Source organism: Paracoccidioides brasiliensis (assembly GCF_000150735.1).
Source record: "Paracoccidioides brasiliensis Pb18 unplaced genomic scaffold supercont2.2, whole genome shotgun sequence".
Taxonomy (NCBI): domain Eukaryota; kingdom Fungi; phylum Ascomycota; class Eurotiomycetes; order Onygenales; family Ajellomycetaceae; genus Paracoccidioides; species Paracoccidioides brasiliensis.
Genome location: NW_011371359.1, coordinates 1,666,836 through 1,686,031, shown reverse-complemented (window position 1 = coordinate 1,686,031; position 19,196 = coordinate 1,666,836). Strand labels below are relative to the sequence as shown.

The 19,196-nt window shown below is 46.0% G+C and overlaps 6 protein-coding genes across 6 annotated transcripts; 3 read left to right on the top strand and 3 right to left on the bottom strand.

Annotated features, from left to right (window-relative positions):
- Positions 1-4,017: 4,017 nt before the first annotated feature.
- On the top strand, positions 4,018-6,050 carry PADG_01718 (saccharopine dehydrogenase [NADP+, L-glutamate-forming]; the record flags this gene model as incomplete). Its single annotated transcript, XM_010759250.1, has 7 exons — positions 4,018-4,052; positions 4,197-4,213; positions 4,348-4,401; positions 4,534-4,820; positions 4,902-4,940; positions 5,019-5,843; positions 5,955-6,050. The coding sequence occupies 7 exons, from the start codon at positions 4,018-4,020 to the stop codon at positions 6,048-6,050; spliced, it is 1,353 nt and encodes a 450-aa protein (XP_010757552.1).
- A 753-nt stretch (positions 6,051-6,803) lies between these two features.
- PADG_01717 (uncharacterized protein) lies at positions 6,804-7,335 on the top strand (the record flags this gene model as incomplete). Its single annotated transcript, XM_010758740.1, has 2 exons — positions 6,804-6,835; positions 6,921-7,335. The coding sequence occupies 2 exons, from the start codon at positions 6,804-6,806 to the stop codon at positions 7,333-7,335; spliced, it is 447 nt and encodes a 148-aa protein (XP_010757042.1).
- Positions 7,336-8,504: 1,169 nt separating this feature from the next.
- On the bottom strand, positions 8,505-9,497 carry PADG_01716 (uncharacterized protein; the record flags this gene model as incomplete). Its single annotated transcript, XM_010759249.1, has 1 exon — positions 8,505-9,497. One exon carries the CDS (start codon positions 9,495-9,497, stop codon positions 8,505-8,507), a length of 993 nt encoding a protein of 330 aa, XP_010757551.1.
- Positions 9,498-11,040: 1,543 nt separating this feature from the next.
- Positions 11,041-13,244, bottom strand: PADG_01715 (uncharacterized protein; the record flags this gene model as incomplete). The annotated part of the gene is made up of 5 exons (XM_010758739.1): positions 11,041-11,733; positions 11,820-12,457; positions 12,515-12,611; positions 12,664-12,947; positions 13,010-13,244. The coding sequence occupies 5 exons, from the start codon at positions 13,242-13,244 to the stop codon at positions 11,041-11,043; spliced, it is 1,947 nt and encodes a 648-aa protein (XP_010757041.1).
- Positions 13,245-15,371: 2,127 nt separating this feature from the next.
- Positions 15,372-15,724, top strand: PADG_01713 (uncharacterized protein; the record flags this gene model as incomplete). The annotated part of the gene is made up of 2 exons (XM_010758738.1): positions 15,372-15,476; positions 15,536-15,724. The coding sequence occupies 2 exons, from the start codon at positions 15,372-15,374 to the stop codon at positions 15,722-15,724; spliced, it is 294 nt and encodes a 97-aa protein (XP_010757040.1).
- Positions 15,725-17,508: 1,784 nt separating this feature from the next.
- PADG_01711 (uncharacterized protein) lies at positions 17,509-18,640 on the bottom strand (the record flags this gene model as incomplete). Its single annotated transcript, XM_010758737.1, has 3 exons — positions 17,509-18,174; positions 18,261-18,343; positions 18,418-18,640. 3 exons carry the CDS (start codon positions 18,638-18,640, stop codon positions 17,509-17,511), a joined length of 972 nt encoding a protein of 323 aa, XP_010757039.1.
- Positions 18,641-19,196: the final 556 nt, after the last annotated feature.

Here is a 19,196-nt window from a genome sequence, read left to right as displayed (position 1 = left end):
AATCGTGAACATGGATATTGACGATTTGATGAAGCAGTTAACCAATCGTACAAGCAAGACAAAAGAGTCCGATCGTCCGAAGACCTCTAAAGCGAACGCTGCCACCACGAATGGCGATAACAAGCAGTCCAATACGTCGACTACTGCCTCGAAATGCGATGTTTGTGACCGCGTAGGACATACAAATAAGACCTGCTGGCGCCAGCACCCGGAGTTAGCGACCGATCGATGGAGGGAAGCGAATAAGGATAAGATCGTCGAGAATACCGATGAGAATAGTGGCGGACGGAAACCGAAGAATAATAAGGGGAAAGGTAGATATAAGGATGACAAAAACAACGAGAAGACGCCAGATCTCCTTGCCTCTCAACCTAGTGCCAACGCCGCGATCGCACTATCCGCGTCGTCCGAGATATCATCCAAACCATGGTATTTGGATACCTGCGCCAGCTTCAATATGAGCGGCGAGAAGCATTCGATGATACGTACGGTGTCTTTTGAAGGTAATCTCAAAGTTAATACGGCCGACGGAGGACAGGGACAGGTTAAGGAAGTTGGGGATATCCTCCTAGAATCGGATGGGGGGGATATCATGGTAAGAGACGTCCATTGGATCCCAAATCTAACCGTCAACCTGTTGTCGTTCGCGAAGCTAGAAGACCAGGGTTTCCGATTTGAATTATCCCCATCTACCCCATCTTATTTCATTATTCGAGCGCCAAACGGTGTCATATTTACCGCGATCCGAACGCCCCAAAGCTCCATATACAAGATCGTCGAACGAGAATCGGAAGTTGACGTCCACCATGCGTCCAAAGCGGTCAACTTCGCCGCCCAATCCTACGTATACGGAGACGCGATGGTGACGGTCAATGAACTGGCGATAAACCGAATAAGATATTGAAAACCCTCGCGGAATGGCATGTTGACCTGGGTCATATTCATGTTGGGGCGATAATCGCTTTGGCAAAGAATCCACTATCAGGCGTACGAATCAAAGGCCCCAAATCAGGACTATTCTGCGACGCCTGCGTCAAAGCCGGAATGACACGAAAATACTCGCAGACCCCGATGCCACGGGCGCTACGAGCGATGGAACGCGTGCATATCGATATCGCAGGCGGAGGCAAGACGCTCGACGAGATGAACGATCACCCCGTTGAATCCCGCCAGGGGACGAAATATTACATGCTAATCACCGATGATGCCACCCGTTATAGGTGGATCTACTTTTTGCATGCGAAGGACCAAGCTGTCGATTTTTACGGCCACTGGGTCCAATTCATGAAAAACCTCGGTTTCACCCCGCCTGCGTACGTGAGAACGGATATTGACGGCGTATTCCGTTCCAATAAGATGTCTACGATTATGACCAGTCAGGGGACGATTTGGGAGCCTACGATCCCCCATTCCCCCCACCAAGACGGCGTATCGGAGCGCGGCATTCGTACGATCATGGCGCGTGCCAGGGCAGTCCTTATGGGAAAGGATATCCCTAAGAAGTTCTGGGCGGATATTTTGGAAACGGTAGTGTCGATCACGAACAACACGCCTACTTCCACCGTCTTGTATAATTCGAAATTTTGGCCTACGGATACTACGGATGAATCGCAGCTCGTACGCTGTCCTCATACGATCCCGTTCTCTGCGCTCCTAAACGTCCCGCCAGAGGTTTTGCACTTCCGCGAGCTCGGATCGGACGTTTACGCTCACCTCCACGGATCGCAAAAACCCGCGGATAAGCTGTCTGCCAGGGCGGAATCGTATAAGCTTATTGGTTTTCGCGGTAAATCGATTTTTCGTTTGTGGAATCCCGCGACGGACAAGCTCCTGATCACCAGCGATGTGATTTTCCCCTCAAAAGAGCGTACGAATGAAACAAACGTTGAAGGACTAGCGTCCAATCCTACGACCTACTTGGTTGAGGATGGCGAAGTTCCCGAAATCGAAGACGCCGAATGGATAAGACCTGCGAAATCGTTCGCTACGTACGTCCCTTCTCCTATCACAGGTTCATTGCCAAAGACGTACAAGGATGCCGTGAATCGACCAGGCGTAGGAGAATATTGGAAGAAATCAATGCAACGTGAGATCGCAGATCTCGAACAACGAAAAACCTGGACCCTAATCCCGAGATCAGACGTCCCCGCAGACGAACCAGTGGCACCAGGCCGTTGGATCTTCGTCGAAAAAGATCGCCCGAACCAACCTAACGCCGATCCGGACGGGATATTACGAAAATCTCGCTGGGTAGCGTGCGGTAATTGGTTGAAAAAGGGATCTCGCGAAGAGACGTACGCCCCCGTGGTTAATGACACTACGAATCGTATGATGTTCGCGATCTCAGCGAAAAAAGGATGGACACTACGTCAAGTCGATATTGTGATGGCGTATCTTCATGGCCGACTGGGACGAACGATCTATATGAGACAGCCCACCGGATTTGAAGCAGGAGCTCCACGGACATTGGTTTGTGCTGTGGAAGGATCTCTATATGGATTGGATCCGGCAGCGAAGATTTGGTACGATTACTTGACGGCATTGTTGCGTGAGAACGGATTTGCCCCGTCCCCCTACGACCCCGCCCTATGGCGGCATACGACCCGTAGGCACCTCTATATGACGATCTACGTTGACGATCTTCACATAATGGCGGAAGAGCCTGCGGACGCCGATTGGTTAGTAGAAACGTTAGCGAGCAAGTTAGAGATCAAAGATCTCAAAGAGCCGTCGAAATATTTGGGTATGGAGGTTGAACGTCGCCAGGATGGCGGAATCAAATTGACGCTGAAACGGTATATCGATCGTTTAGTGCAAGATTTCCACCTGGAGGACGCTGTCACCGTTCGTACGCCAATGGAAGAAGGTCTTCGAATCGACGACTCCCCTGTCTCCGAAAAAGAAGCTGGTTTTACAAAACAGCGTTATCAACACGGCGTTGGCTGCTTACAATATCTCGCGGTCAAATTACGTCCGGATATCGCCCGTGCGGCATCCCTCCTAGCGCAGAAAAACGCCGTTCCCACCCCCAAGGCGTGGAAAGCTCTACTCCACGTCGTACGCTATTTGAAAGGAACGAGCGATCTAGGCATCTCATACGAGGGGCCCGACGATCGTGAGCGCGTTCAATTCCCAAATGCTACGTTTACACCCATTGGATATACGGATTCCGATTGGGCAGGACCCCTGAATGGCGATCGGAAATCTACGTCAGGTTTCGTCTTCTTGCTAGCGGGTGCCCCGATTTCATGGCGATCTTCTAAGCAACCTTGCGTATCTTTGAGCTCTAACGAAGCCGAATACGTAGCGCTTAGTGAAGCCGTACGCGAGGCTACGTGGATTCGCAATATGATGTTGGATATGGGATTTATTACGAAGGACCCCCTGCAGATTAGGGCGGATAATAAGGGTTCGATCGATCTCGCCACCGTGGCAGCGATTACCGCGCGCAGCAAGCATATCGACACTAGATTCCACTATTCCCGTACGCAATTGAATGAGGGGGTGATTTCGATTGACCACGTTCCTACGGAGGATATGGCGGCAGACGGGCTTACAAAACCCCTAGGCACAGTGGCATTTAAACGTTTTATCAGTTTGCTAGGTCTTTCACAAGGAAAATAGTTCATTCTAGCAAAATCTTGTATGTAGCGTGTTTCGGTTGACATCTAGGATAGGATAGCTAGATTTGAATACGCGGAGGACATAATATCCCGCACGTTTGGTGCGTGGGGGGGTGTTGGGCGTGTGTTGCCCGGGCGGCCGCCCCGCCGCACGTGATATAGCGTATATTAGATAGCTAGCTAGGCCTCCCAATATGAGAGATTCAACCATCCCACAGATATAACGAACTCGGGCCGAAGATCGGAGAAATGATGACTAAGCATCGTCGCTTGCAAAGCAGGTTCATCAAGGAGCAAAACTGTCATTTCTTTCTATCAATTCATCTGGCTGCAATATCAAAGCCATTAAATCTATAATCTGATCTTCCCTATTCTCAGCCAAAGATTTCTCGTGATGCTGCAGCCAATTGAAGGTCGCAAGGTGCTCCTGTAAGTACCTAACCCAAAATATATTTGAACCCCACCCCGTCGCTCTTCACTATCCGTCGTTTATTACTTATTTCATTTCCGGCAAATGTAACATCGTAATTCAATATTGTCAGCTGAACCTGACTGTTTGTCGCCATTATATAGGTTAGGAAGTGGTTTCGGTTCGTTTTACCTGTTCTGGAGTTTTAAATGTTGCGGGAAGAGGGTCTTGGTGTTCTAAATACAAAGACTCTGTTACTTGTCCCGGATTCATTTGTTGATAAATTCTCCCCCTTTTTCTCTGCCGATTGAACAGTCACGAAACCGACGGTTGAGGTTTTGAGCAATGCGGGTGTAGAGGTCACGGTTGGTACGTAATGGATTCACCCGTCATCATGAGGTTGGAGGGTTGTCGAATGGACATTTTCTCGAAATAAAGGGCAAGGAGAATGCTCTATTTGCTAGATAAGGGACATCCCCAGCTGATCGTATGCAACAACAGCCTGCCGCACGCTTAAGAGTGCCAAGAAGCTTTCCGAGGGCATCAAGAATACGAAAGCCATCTCCCTCGATGTTACAAACAATGCTGCTCTCGATGCTGAACTGTCCAAGGTCGACCTTGTCGTTTCCCTTATCCCTTACACTCATCATGCCACTGTCATCAAGGGCGCCATACGCACCAAGAAGAATGTCGTCACCACCTCCTATGTGTCACCTGCCATGATGGAATTGGAGAAGGAGGCCAAGGAGGCTGGTATCACAGTCATGAATGAGATTGGTCTTGATCCTGTGAGTTGCGCCGAGTGTAAGATCGCTGGTGAAATAGCAGATCGCAGTGAGGTTTGCTGATATGCATTCTTGGTAATTTAGGGCATTGATCATCTTTACGCTGTCAAAACCATTTCTGAGGTAAATGTTACACACTATTTTTCCTAATTGTGTAGCTAGTTATGTTAAGCTTTTCCAACACATATTCATTATTTTTAGGTTCACGCCGCTGGAGGAAAGATCACCTCCTTCCTCTCCTACTGCGGTGGATTGCCCGCCCCAGAATGCTCTGACAATCCACTTGGCTACAAGTTCTCCTGGTCTAGCCGAGGTGTCCTCCTCGCCCTTCGAAATGATGCGAAATTCTACAAAGACAGCAAGATGGTGTCTGTCTCCCGATCTGAGCTCATGGGAACCGCTAAGCCATACTATATCTATCCCGGCTTCGCTTTCGTCGCATACCCAAACAGAGACTCAACAGTCTACAAAGAACGCTATAATATCCCAGAAGCCCAAACCGTCATCCGCGGCACGCTTAGATACCAGGGCTTCCCCGAGATGATCCGCACTCTTGTCGACATGGGCTTTCTTAGTGACGAAGCGAAAGATTTCCTCAACTCTCCCATTCCTTGGAAAGAAGCTACGCAGAAAATCCTAGCTGCGACTTCCTCGAGCGAAAGGGATCTTGAATGGGCCATCTCTTCTCGCACTAAGTTCCCCACCACTGAAGAGAAATACCGCATCTTGGCTGGTCTCCGCTGGATCGGAATTTTCTCTGACGAGAAGATTATCCCTCGCGGAAATCCACTGGATACTCTGTGTGCTACGCTTGAGGCGAAGATGCAGTACGGGCCCGGAGAGCGTGATATGGTTATGCTTCAGCACAAATTTGAGATTGAGAACAAAGACGGTTCCAAAGAGACAAGGACTAGCACTTTGTGCGACTACGGTGACCCCAATGGCTACTCGTCCATGGCGAGATTGGTTGGTATTCCGTGTGGTGTTGCTGTTAAACAGGTTCTCGATGGGACTATCAGGGGGAAGGTATGTGGATTTCCTATCCCTTTACCATTTTATTTTCATGTTTATTACGAAATTGTTTTCTATCAATTTTCCGCGATTGCGTTCAGAGCAGCTAATGATACAACTCCTAAGGGCATCTTGGCACCGATGAGCATGGATATATGCGCTCCTCTGATGAAGGCTCTTAAGGAGGAATATAACATTGAGATGATTGAAAGGACCCTCTAAATACATATTAGGAACATAACTAAGTACTGGGTTCCTTCTTTCCTCTTTAAGTCAAGAAACAATATGAAAGTTATAGAAATTTGAGAAGGATATCATAGAATGGTTTAAAATGGCAGCCATTTTCCTTCTCACTTTAATTTTATCATCATGTTGATTAGTCCAAAAAACCACATCTGCCACCATTTTCGTGCAGTTATAATGAAATTAATTTACCCCCGATATCAATTTCAAGACCGAATGGCAAGTTTGATCGATTGCAAAGGTTGCTAACTACGAGACGAGCTACATTACACATGGTGTAAAATGAATCACGTGACACAAGGGACCGACATTTCAGCCAAAGCCCAGCGAAGACTCCGTCCGGCGCGAAATGACGTCCCGTTTCCCCGTCTTCTAGTGCTTGTGCGAAGCTGGCTTGCTGCTTACACCTGGCATGGATACATTGGGTATCCAGGATATTGCAGGCATGGAATATATCATAATGCTTATATACGAGGAACTCCGGAGAGGGTTGATATATAGTTATTGAGGACTTTCCTTTTCTGGTCTCCAGAGTGACCGGGTGTGTCCGGGAATGCACGCTGAGGTAAAACTGTACATACTTGGGAGAAACTATGACGGCTTCCACCGTTGGTTGGATATCTATATAATGGGATAGACTGCCTTTGAGAAAACTACAACCGTCTTAACTCACCCATCTACAAAATTCCGTCGAGAAACAATTAAGTGATCATAAATCGAATACCTACCACAATGGCCGCAGCAGAACCAACCTATGATAGAACGTGAGAAAAAGCCTTCTTTAGTTCCCATTTCTCCTTTCCCCCACATCTCCATTGCTCCAATGACGAGCTTTCACCGTTAACACAGCGATTCAAACAGCCGACCCCTCCCCACCGTTCAACCGCTTTACCACCACAAACTTGTTAATTGCCCCGGGATGTCAATCATTGGTGTGCTGGTGAAATTCCCTCCTAATGGCGTATCCCCCCCGCACCGACACGGCGGGGCCTCCGTTTCCGCATGCTTGCTTCAAGGCACCCTGCATAATAAAATGAATGATGACCCCATGTACACCGTCCAGCAAGGAGGCACATGGTTGGAGAAGCCCGGCTGCCACCATAAGATTAGCGCGAATGTGAGCGCAACCGAGCCCGCGACGATACTGGCAACTTTCGTGATCGAGACAGAAAAGATGGAAAGGGAGGGCCATGCGATCCTTGTTCAGGTTGATGAGGAATATCGAGATTTAGTGTTTCCAGAGCCTGAGGGTAACATGCTTTGATTTTTGATAGTTATAACTTGGGAAAACCTGATTGCTGTAGTTTCTGCCTTGGTATGGATAGTGTAAGAAATGTCTTTATCAATTGCTATTCTCCATAGCTAGTGATCTGTAAATTCATTCACTACTACTGCTACGCAGTCCGGCATCTCCGGGTTCGGGGATCTCGGGATGTTGGGTTCTCGGGGCCTCGGGAAGGTAATCGGTGGGATGCCTCTTACCCGACCAAGCTAAATTAATAAAGTTAACTTTAGTTAAACCTTAAATCCATCACTCCCAACCGAAGTCTGACAACAAATATACATACATACATACATACATACATACATACATACATACATACATACATACATACATACATACATACATACATACATATATATATATATCGTTGAGGGGAATTACCACCATTCTTATCTCGACAAGGAGAAGTCTCCTGATCTGTATTCTTATAGCAGGTGCCCTACGTATTATTTAGGGTGTTGGTATTCATGTTCGAGTTTCCCCTTTCAAACACCTAATATGGCAGCTGTTGGCCATCCGAATTCCTTCTGTGTGTCCCAACCTCGCGATGGTTGTATGTGTCAGGTTGTAAGGACTGGCATTCATAGGACTTATGTATCATCTTCAGATTGTTTCCGTCAGAGTCAGACGGAATAGGAAGATACAGGATTTACAGGCGGCTTGACATGATGGGAGACGGCACCAAGGGAGAAAAAGAAAGAAAGTTGGAGAGGGGTCCTAAAAACATACAATTGCCAGTATTCGCTGGATACGGTGGTCAGCCAACCAACTACTAACTAGCCAGCGAGGGATTTAAGCACGGCGGAGCGGACGGAGAGCCATCCTTTCCACTCCCTATAGTCGTATGCATCAGGTTTTGCTTGAAATTGATATAGTGTGCTGCTATTCCCCTTGCCAACACCCTCTGGTTGTATGTCACTAGGTTCTTAGGTGAGTAGTTTATCTAACTTACTATACTTAGGAAGTATCAAGGAAGTCTGAAAATTGCAAACTTCATAGAAAATTCCAATTAATCTCGTGTATCTGTTAACTACTTATAATTTTTCCCCGTGTGTTACTTGGGGGTTTCTGGTCATGAAAAGTAAATCATTAAACTCTGATACTAACACCACTGGAAGAGACTGAATCACAAACCAAGTAAAACCGTTTCACTCATGTACACTTAAAACAACTTTACCCTTCGCTCGTCTAGTATCAACCTTAGCGAATGCCTTTTCGAACTCCTCTAGCTCAAATGTACTATCGAGGACTCCATGGCACTTCCCTTGCAATACCAAATCGGTAATTTTAGCAAGCTGCGTCCCGTTCGGTTCCATAATAAAGAAGAAATTCCTGACATTTTTCGCCGTGCAATTAGCTGGTTTCTTCTCCTCGGGTGGTTGCACGATGCTGATCAGCGTACCCCCATCTTTCACACAACCCCAGGCGTCCTTCAACGTCTCATTGCCGAAGCAATCAATTATCAAGTCAGCCTTTCTCTTGTCGTCAGCAGCAGCCCAATCAGTCAATGTTGTCGTCCTGTAATCAACCACTTCATCCGCCCCCAGGCCACGGACGAATTCTACATTCTCACTTCCACACGATGCACAGACACGAAGCCCTGCAATCCTGGCGAGCTGGACAACCCACGATCCAACTCCGCCAGATGCAGCGGTAATGAAGACCTTCTTATATTTATTTGCCGCATTTTCAGGCCCACCTAGCCCGCCCTGAACAAACAATGCTTGCCAAGCGGTCAATGCGGACAATGGGATTGTTGCTGACTCGGCCCAGGATAGATTGGTTGGCCGGTGCGCAATCTCCGAGGTCACCGCAATGGTATAATCGCGGGCACAACCCGGTCGCTCGTAATTGGTGCGAGCATACACTTGATCCCCAACTTCGAAGGGGGAAGACTCTGGTGCAATTACGACTGTTCCAGCAAGATCGTAACCAGGAATAATCTCTGTCTTTCCGGGAACTGGGAATAATTTGGGCCAAAGAAGCTCTCTGGCGCACAAAGCGGTTGCGTGGACGCGTATAAGGTGCTCCTCGGAATTCGGTTTGACCACTGGAATAGGGCGCTGTATGAGGGTGAGAGTATCCTTTTCCACATCTTGCCAGAGAGATCGGGCAGTGGGCACGGAGGACTGATTTGCCATGTTTTCGAGTTTGGCAACGGTGGTGGATGTTGTATATGATACTGCGCCTGGGGTTTGAAATTGAAGAAAGTCAATTTGGTGTACGAGGTCGTCTGAGTTGAGAATATATGGAAGCTGATGAGGATATATGAAATCTGTTGACAGGCAGCCCGTACTTCAAAACTGCCGCAGGTGACCTAAGACATATTATTCTCTGAAGGGAAAGGTGTCCTTTTAAATAGACGTCAGAGGTCTATATTTTGTATCTTGGCCTTTAGACTAGTTTCAAGTAACTACCCAACCTTTGAACGGGTAGTTAGCTTAGCTCGCAGAGAAAAGTAAGCCAACCTCATGGTAACCGTCTACAAAAAAGATATATGATTATGAAAGCAAGAACCAATGAAAACAAATGAAGCACATTAACCCCTAAAGGCCCCTGGAGTTTGTTAATCCTCTCACAACTATAGGGATCTCAGACAACCTGTGACTTGTTCCCTTGTTTAAAGTGGCAAAGCTCGTTATCGCCGGATCACTGCGCGAGTCGATGAATTACTGCACTCTTGCACCGAAGAGAAACAGAACGTCAGCAACTTTAGCTATAGCAGCATAAGGGATTTCACTCGGAAATCATTGCTAATTTGGCAGACGATCATTCGAAATCAAGACGACTATTCGTGGCAAAAGCGAATAATAAAAAGCAAAAGGAAGGCAGGGCAGTGCAATAACTACCGTCTGGAACAGCTTGAGGGTGGAAACAACCCGTGATTCCTCGTAACAAAATTTGGTCTGGAGGAGAAATCGGTGGGGAAATTCAGGCATACGATATCTATGGAATCATGATTGCTCATGGTATATCCCGTGCGAAGATAATGCGATATTTCCGTCCTGTGTCGCGCTTTTGCCGATTGGGGGATATGGGGAAAGGGAAAACAGTACATAAACGTCTATCATGCATTAACTCCTTGGCCCACGACGTTTGCAGGAAGATGTTGGAGGGTTTGAAGACAGCCTGGGAGGCTCCACGGGATGGACATTTTCTCCACCCCAGCATCAATCTGCTGGAAGATCCAAGGCTGAAAGGCAGGGATTGCTCCTCGGCGACTTCGTCAAGCTTATGTTTTGTGCAAAGACAGGAATTTCATATTTGGATCGAAACCCCGTTGAGAAACTGCACATTCAACCATTTCGCTAGGAAGTCCTAATCCAATATTAGAATAATCCGTTTCTTAAGTAAACTAAGCCGCTGAAATACTAATCCGCGGAGAAAAAAAAAAAAAAAGATGCTCTTTTCAGGTTAAATATCTAGCGTAGATAAAGCATCTAAACCGTGCCTGGTATGCTTGTTAGTTAACTACACGTATGATTTTCCTATTCTAGTATAGCACCAACTCAGGGCAACCCTTGCAAAACTTCTACCACGATCGATCTTAAATTTGATCGCTCATGGCCAAGTCGACTAGCTAAGAAACGGTAATTGTTTCGGGACTTTGGATTTTGATGTTTGGATTCTCAGAGATGAATTGACAGCGGATATTATGCGGTCCCTCATAATCCCGTATTCTTTTCAATCTTTCCTAGCATGCCATGTTTGCGTCTCTTCTGTATAAAATGCCCATTGCGAACGCCAATTGTCTTCCCTCCTTGCCGTATAAATATTACATCCACGCGGTACGGTATAGAGGCGGTTGGAGCCACCCTCCCACACGATATCACCGCCCGTCTCCTTACGAATATACTTATATTCGAACTTTTGGCCTGCACTCAATGTAATAGTTTTATACCACAAGTGGTTGGCATCGGTATACTGGTCCGCAGAGAGGGCAATTGCAGATCCAGGTGCCCAGGACCCGAGTTCTGGAATGGAGCCGACAAGGAGAATCGTCTGGCCAAATAAAGTTGTAGCGATTTGATTGAATGTCACATTGACAGAGCCAGGGGTGACGCATGGAAATGATGATGTGGTGGAAGCGGTGGAAGTAGATGTGGGCGTCGCCGTTCTCTTGATAGGTGTGAGGTTCAACGGCCAATTAGTATTAGTTGCCGTGATGTAAGGCCCGATCGCTGACGTAGCTTGACAAGTTTTCGGGATGCCGTTAGCTTCGGTCTCTCCCCAAGGATCTGGGACAATTGAACTACGTCGGGCAATAGCCGTAAGGAACGAGGCGTATGACCATGTCAAATCACCTGCTGACAGAGGGGTCCCAGTGTCCCGGGAGAATTGCTCGGCCAGAGCACCAGACTCTGGGGTGTATTTTTGCTAGATAAAATGACGACCACGCTAAGTATATTGCTCCCAGAAGAACTCAACACGGATTACTTGACAGTGGGTCAAATTTAGCTTACCGAAATAGCTAGGAATCCATCTGCATAATTTCTTACAGCCTCTATTATCGACTTGAAAGCTGAACTGGAAGACGAATAAGTTCCAATCATGGCAGAACCATAAACATCTCTAAAGAAAGGAAGTGACACATTGGTAATCGAAATCGAACCAATCTTTTGCCACTGGTAAATTGCATCATACAACTGCTCCGCTGCGGCAAAGGTACTCAGATACCAGGGGTTACCGCCATAGTAGAGATCTTCAGGATATCGACCGACTGAAACGGCTGAACCTGCTGGGATACCAGAATTCAAAGCATATATAGAACGGAAAGCATCTGTTACCACCTTATGGTTTGCCAGTGATTTAGCGGAACAAGGTTGGAAAGTCGTGTCATCACAAGCAGCCTCAGGGTCAAATGTGTGAATGCTTGCGAGAATAGAGTTAGTGTCTTTACCAGACCTACCACCGCCGGTATTGGAATTGATATAGGAACCCGTCCAGTAATTCTGCAGAGAACAGAGAATCTGAGGAGCTTGGGATTCGCAGTTCGGGCAGGTGAGTCCTAACTGACGTGCAAGTCTAGCGCCTTCAACAAGAGCGCGATGCTGCACCGCTGTTGTAAAAAAGGACACGCTGTTTATCTCCTCCCAGAGATCTAAATGAAGTCAGCTCCCAGAAATCTTGCAGTGGATATCAGTATATGCATGCATACCATAGCCAGAAAAGCTCCAGAACTGGCTCACATAAGAAAGGTCGTTCTGGACCACAGGCCAAACTATCGATTTCGCAGTATCAGAGTACCCATTTGCCTTGGAGTCACGTTAGCATTTATGTGTAGTGATATACGGTCGGGGAACTCACAACGAGCCATCTCGCATAAGAAATCATAGCAGTTGCCCTCAAGGCAGGTCCATCTCTTTGGGGTCGACCCCAGTCGCCATTGAACGGTGACATGTCGACATGAAATTTAGGTTCACCAGGGCCACCCGATGAGAGCCCTCCCGAAGGATTAGACACTGTCTGAAGGCGAGCTTGCGAGTTGATAAATTCATGAAGTTTCGGTTGAAGACCAGTGTTCCCGGAAATAAAGTCATCCACAAGACCTTTGAATACTAAGGCAGCATCTCGAGTCCAAGTAAAAAAGTCTGGAAGTGTGTTGTTAGCTGATAAGTGCAAATAAGCGGGAGGTAGTCTTTGACATAGTTACAATCAGGGTCACTTTTGCTAGGGCTTGCAATGACAATGCCAGCAGCTGCACCTTTTGCCTTTGCACCATCTGCTCCAATATTGGCTAGGAGTGCCTGTAGGGCATACGGGCTTTCCTTTGCAATCCACGCATCTAATGAGCCAGTGGCTTTTAACCCAAGTGGATTTTGGGATTGAGCCTGCACCACCCGGAACAACGAGAGCACCCAAACAGCGCAAAGAAAAAAGGCGAGCATTGAGGGCAATTCAACTGGCAATGTTTTCGAAGAATTTGTGAGCAACAGAGGAAGTGGGCAAATACTGATCTTCCGCTCCAGTGACTAGTTATTAGATAATGGGCAACTGGAAACTCCACGGTCTCGAAGCAAGGCGATAGTTAACAGATAACTGGTTGTGAGTTGAATATTTATTTCAATTTTCCACTTTGATATGTTCCCACAGCACAATCTCAATGACCAGCGGTCTTCGCGATGATAATGAGAAATCCCAAGACAAAGGAATTGGGTCTTGATGTAGGGGCTTGAACCCGGTAGTTATAGTTATATCTACGACTGCGGTAAGCAGTTTCCACGTGCTTCTGCAGAGACTTTTCCTCTTCATGTTCCCAGCCAGCTGTGATTTGCAACCAGAAGTGAGAATCTGGTGATTGAAGACCACTGTCGGAAAAGTGACGGTAGGTCAATGTAACTATTCTCGGAGTCGAACTTGGCACAGAACCTACTTTACAGCAGTTACAATGATCGTGCTGCAGCGTAAAATCTGAGGATGAACAAGCATGAAGAAGTTTAGCCGTGAATCAGGTTAACTTAGCAAACATTATGATGATGATTAACCAGTTAGTTAACTATAGTAGTAGTTAACTTGTAACTAATTTATTAACTAACTAAACCTTTGGATTTCAATGTTGATTCCTGTCATCGGACCTCACTTACACTCACTATGTTCATATTTCAATTGATTTCTTCATATTTGAATAATGAATTTTATTTGATTCTTTCTATATCAATTTTCTTATTCAATTGAGCTATATTGAGATAGTTGTGGCTATCAAAAACATCTGATTCTAACTATAACTAACTATATAAGCAGTCTGAATCTCATGAATCTCATAATATATGTATCCTTTGTATGTTCAATCACCGACTTAAGCGAGACCTAGCTATCTAACTAAACTATGTGGAGTTTGGTTAGTTAAGCCAAGGCCAGTAACTACCCCCAGTATCGGGGCTTCTTAGTTGAAGTTTAGGCTCTATCAAACTCTTAACCCCTTTTCTAACTAACGTCTACTCTACCACCCCTACGGAATACGCCGGATGATCAGTCAGCCATAAAAGTACTCCCGTTAATTCTGCGTACCTTGTCACGACGTGTCTATTGTTATGGGAGTGACTCGTAAATAATTTAGCAGGTTTCGTCTCAATGGGAGCCGGGAATTAAGCAAGCAATATCCGGTCTCCCGCGCTGTAAGCCAACAACGCTTTTTGACGAGCAGAGTTACATACCAGAACCGACTTCACTGCGCTGCGCCCAGATACCCCGGATGCACCCCGCATTCTTATGCTACATTACTCCGCAGATATCCTTGCTGACGAGGCTGGTGCAGACTGCCCACGTGTTTAAGTTGACATGAGAAAGATCATCGCGGGAGAAATCAGGGCCCCGTCAGTGATACTCCTGAGATCCTAACAAGACCAGAAGTGTTGAAGCAACCGGAGACAGAGGGGGTTGTCGTTGTGTCTATGATATGAACGTCTATTATTCAATACTTTTTGTTAAGAATACCAGGAAAGGAACGTCTAAGACTTCAATGTCATGAAGTTCCCTTTCCTTGAGGCTTCAATCTCTGTTCTTGTTGTGATACGAACAGTGATTGTTGTAACTCCAGTAAATTGGCATTCGAAATCGATGTCCTTCCTTCTCACAGACCGTTTTGCAAGGCTGATGGATCTACCGTTGCTGCGTGTGACACTAAACCTCGAGTAAGGGGCCTTTATCTTACTCTCAATGGCATTCATCTTCCAGTGATCATGGGGCATACCTAATCTAACATCTATATAGATATACTGTGATGGATTTTAGCAGGAGATCATTTTCAAATGGACCTCCATTGAATCATCTAGGTCTCCCCAGACCATTTTCCTGAAATTTGGAAAAGCTGATTACATGCAGAACATGGGATTCACAGCAACCTGATTTCTCATTTCTCGAATCAGCTCCCTCAGCTAGCCAGCTATGGGATCTCCTTCCATGGGTATTAGCAGCGAGGCATGTGAGCCACAAGATCTGTAATACCCCAAAATAGGGATTCAGTCACATCTCTTTATGATTGTTGCATAGCTGGTTGAGTCTTCATAATAGAAACGATGTGGAACCTCATTCATGGATCTCCTGATGACCTTAGGGCACTCAGCACTGGAATTCACGATCGTGGGATATATCTCATGGTCGATGCAGTTGCGAATCGCATGGTAATACCAGAATATCCATCCTCATCTGCCTGCCTGCCTTGATCCTCATGTTTTCTTAGGGTTACGCTGGTCCTAGTCATCATGTCGATTACAGTCGAGTCGTTCAGTTCAATAGTAACAGTTATTTTCACTCATATTGCCCAATCACGAATTATGATGACCAAGCCAATGTTGAGAACTGTTGTCTTGGGGATGATACGCTGTCGCTTCCAGACGTTGACACCTCAAGGGGCATTTTCAACAGCTAGGTTTCTGCGCTTGTTTCCAAACACTCCAGCACCTTAATCCTTTCCTCCTCGCCTTCCTCATCGGCCCATCCAGCATTGAAATCCTGGTACTGACAGTTTCCTCAATAGGTCTTTGAGTTGACACCGTAAAACATGTACAAAAACCATTCTGGGCACACTTCAATGGTGTTGCCTGTGTATATTCCATGGGAAAAGTATACAGAGAGATCATTTGTACAACACGCTTCTTTGTTCACGACTGAGCAATTAGTTTCTAGGTATTATCCCTCTAGAAGCCTTCAGGTCTCCTCGTGCAAATACCCAGAGAATTGCGATATGATCAACACAGCAAAGAATACCTGTGCAGACACTTCTCTCCCGGGAACTGTCGCTGAAAACCACGACACCCCAAGATTCGCAAGGTGCAATGAATCCTACCCCATTTCTCCCAAAATAAAAAAATTAAAATAAAAACAAAATAAGCTCTGTTACCATCAAGTTATTTACACCAATGACATATCTCTGGCCCAGAATGTGCTAGTCTTTACAACACTCGCGGACTGAATTCCAATAATTTATGCTGGCCAAGAACAGCGTTACGCGGGTGGAAATGATCTAGTTACCTGGCTATCCACTATAATACAGCACACGATATCAGCTCACTACAAAATCCAACAACATGAGAAGAAGGCATCATCGGGTAATGCCAATTATCTTACAGGTAAAGTACGCATCCATCACCAATAGGTATACCCTTGGCCCTCACCTGGAAGCTTTTTGCCAACAATTCTGAGTCGAGATACTTACCAAGCCAGCAGTAGGATCGCCGTGCGCAGGCGGTTTTGACGGCAAGCATGTCATCACTATTCTTTCTAGCCTTGGTTCCTCCGACTCGTTTTACACATTGAATCATGGTGGAATGGCTTATGTGGCTGGTATGAAAGTTATGGACATTTATTTGTGTCAGGCTGTTGTAGTGGATTCAAATGGGCAGTCGCTGGTGCCTATGGCTTTAGGTGAGCCGAGGATTTTCTTCCGTGAGCGAGAGGCTTGCTGAGAGCGGGTTATGTCAATGAGGGGTGGTTGGGAAGTGGAGTTTGGTTGGGGCTGGGGCTGGGGCTATAGTAGAAATGTGCATATATAAAATTCGCAATATCGAAGTGGAGCTGTGTGGGTGCTCAGGATGTAGAGAGGGTAAATTAATCTCAGTTACACGTTGATTATCGTTGAGAATTTGAGAATAATTTCTCAGACATAGAAGAAATTGACCCAACTATCTCTAGAATACCACTTCAAACAAGCAAGATGGATGCAATCGTTTACCAACATGCAATTACGGATATTGAATGGCTACTCTAACATGTGTAATTGCCCAACACCTGCACCAGTTTGAACAAAGAATCTAGCCAGATGGAACTAGTGGATAGGAGAAAAGAAGAAGGGAGCTGATAAAAATGACAACAAGGATCTTCTTTCAACACCTCAATTAGGTATTGGTCATGTGGAATCGTTGATACTCTTTTTAAGGTTTATGCAAATTTGATTTGAGAAACTTTTCCATGTCAAAGAACAACCAACCGAACGAACGTCATCATTTTTCGATATAATTTGTACGGTTCACAGAAAATTAGAGTATCGTACCAAACCTACAGCAAGAAGCAAAGAGGCAAAGAATGCAATGGTCAGTAAATTTGTCCATGAGTGTGCAAATGTCGAGATTGAGAGCGAAGGACTATTAGAGAATGACCCAGGGCGTTGGCAGTCTGGATAATTGTATGAGAGTAAAAGGGTGAGAAATGAAAGTATCAAACGTACCCAAAAGTCTGCTTAATGCTTCGAACGTAGTATCCTTCCCAGTTCCTCTTGACAACCTCTTCCTGCCCTACAGGGACACCCTCCCATTGAACACGCATGTTGGTAACTTTGTCCACATCATTCTGATCAAATTTGATTTCAAGCGTGGAATAGTGACCCTCGGGCCACTGGGCAAGCCTCCATTTCTGAACAATATTTGTAGAGGGCTCTATCTTGACATATTCACCCTCGACGTTGCCATCGAAGATGGAGAATTTGCCGCCAGCCTTTGCACCGTCAAACCGTCGAGGAGCTCCACGAGTGAAAGCGGCAATACGCTGAGGATCGGTGAAGGTTGTATAGAGTTCTTCTGCTGTTGTGCGGAATTCGTCTGTGGCAGTAACAGTTGTAGTATTAACGGTACCTGCACCGGTGGTTGTAGAGCTGGGAGTGGAGGTACTTGGGGCTGGCGTGGTGGTCTTGGGTAGGTGTGCAGGAGTCGCAAAGCCACTCGAAGGGTTTGATTCGGGTGCATGCTGGATATCCTTCCCATGCTCGGTAATCAAAGCAGCACCTAATTTTGCCAATTCCTTGCGCATTTCAGGGACGAGTTTAGAGCGCACAAGGTCTTTCACCGGTTGCTTCGAGGCAGATTCGGAGTAGATACCAATATCAAACTATTCACATCCCTCGTTTGTTATAAAACGGGTCATCAATCTACAAGGGAAACGAGCATGATCAAGGGTCTAGCTAGGGAACGTACGACATACTGGTCTTCCTCGGTATCGTGGGCGACCTCCGGGATGTTGATTGAGCCGCTTACTTCCTCATCGTCGCTCGTCTTACCTAGTAACAGCCCAGCTCAGCTCACGTCCATCCACGCAATGGGGTCAAAGCCGTTGATAGAGAGGTGTGCTAACCTTCATACTCTAACTGTAGTTTAACATCAAATAATGTGATAACCTTGCCTTTCCGTTGGCTGACATCTACGTCGCCATCCATGCTGATGACTCTTTTTATCTGAGCAGTCACCCCATTCTCCTCTGCGGAGATGGTAGAAAGAGTCTTTTGCAAGTAGTCCTTGGTCCACGCAAAGGCATCCTTGTTCACCCAATGCCAATTGTTAGGATTGTGGAGCACCATTATTATAAAATTTTTGACAGGTGATCGGATTTCTTTCTATTTCTCTACTATTGTATTATTCTGACCCTAGAAGCGGGTTGTGATAATGGCCGTTGGGGAAGGTTCTTCACCTATAAAATTCTGAGGAATTGTTAGTTCTACAGTTCTACAAACAAATACAACAAGAGAGCAAAAGCGTGGGAGAAAACAAAACATCAGAAACAAGGCTATATAAGCCATTGCAAAGCTAATCCGCAACAAACAGAGAACAAATCTTTCTAGGACTGGTGCCAGCTATGAAGTCTCATCATAGAGCCGAAAACGTAGAGAATGCAGTGTTGTGTGTCGGACCGTTGGGTTGTTTTTATATTTAGTTTCAGATTTTAAGATGGGGTTGAATTGTGAAGTTTTTTTTAGCATAAAGACTCGCCTCCGAATTCTCAAATAAAAAGTTACCGGCTCCACATAAGGTGCTTTGTGGGTTTTCATAAATTATATGCTTGGCCTTTTTTTGATTTAAGTCCCGGGCTCTTTTGTCAAAGCGTTTAAGAAGTCATTTAGTTTTTTTACTCCTGGT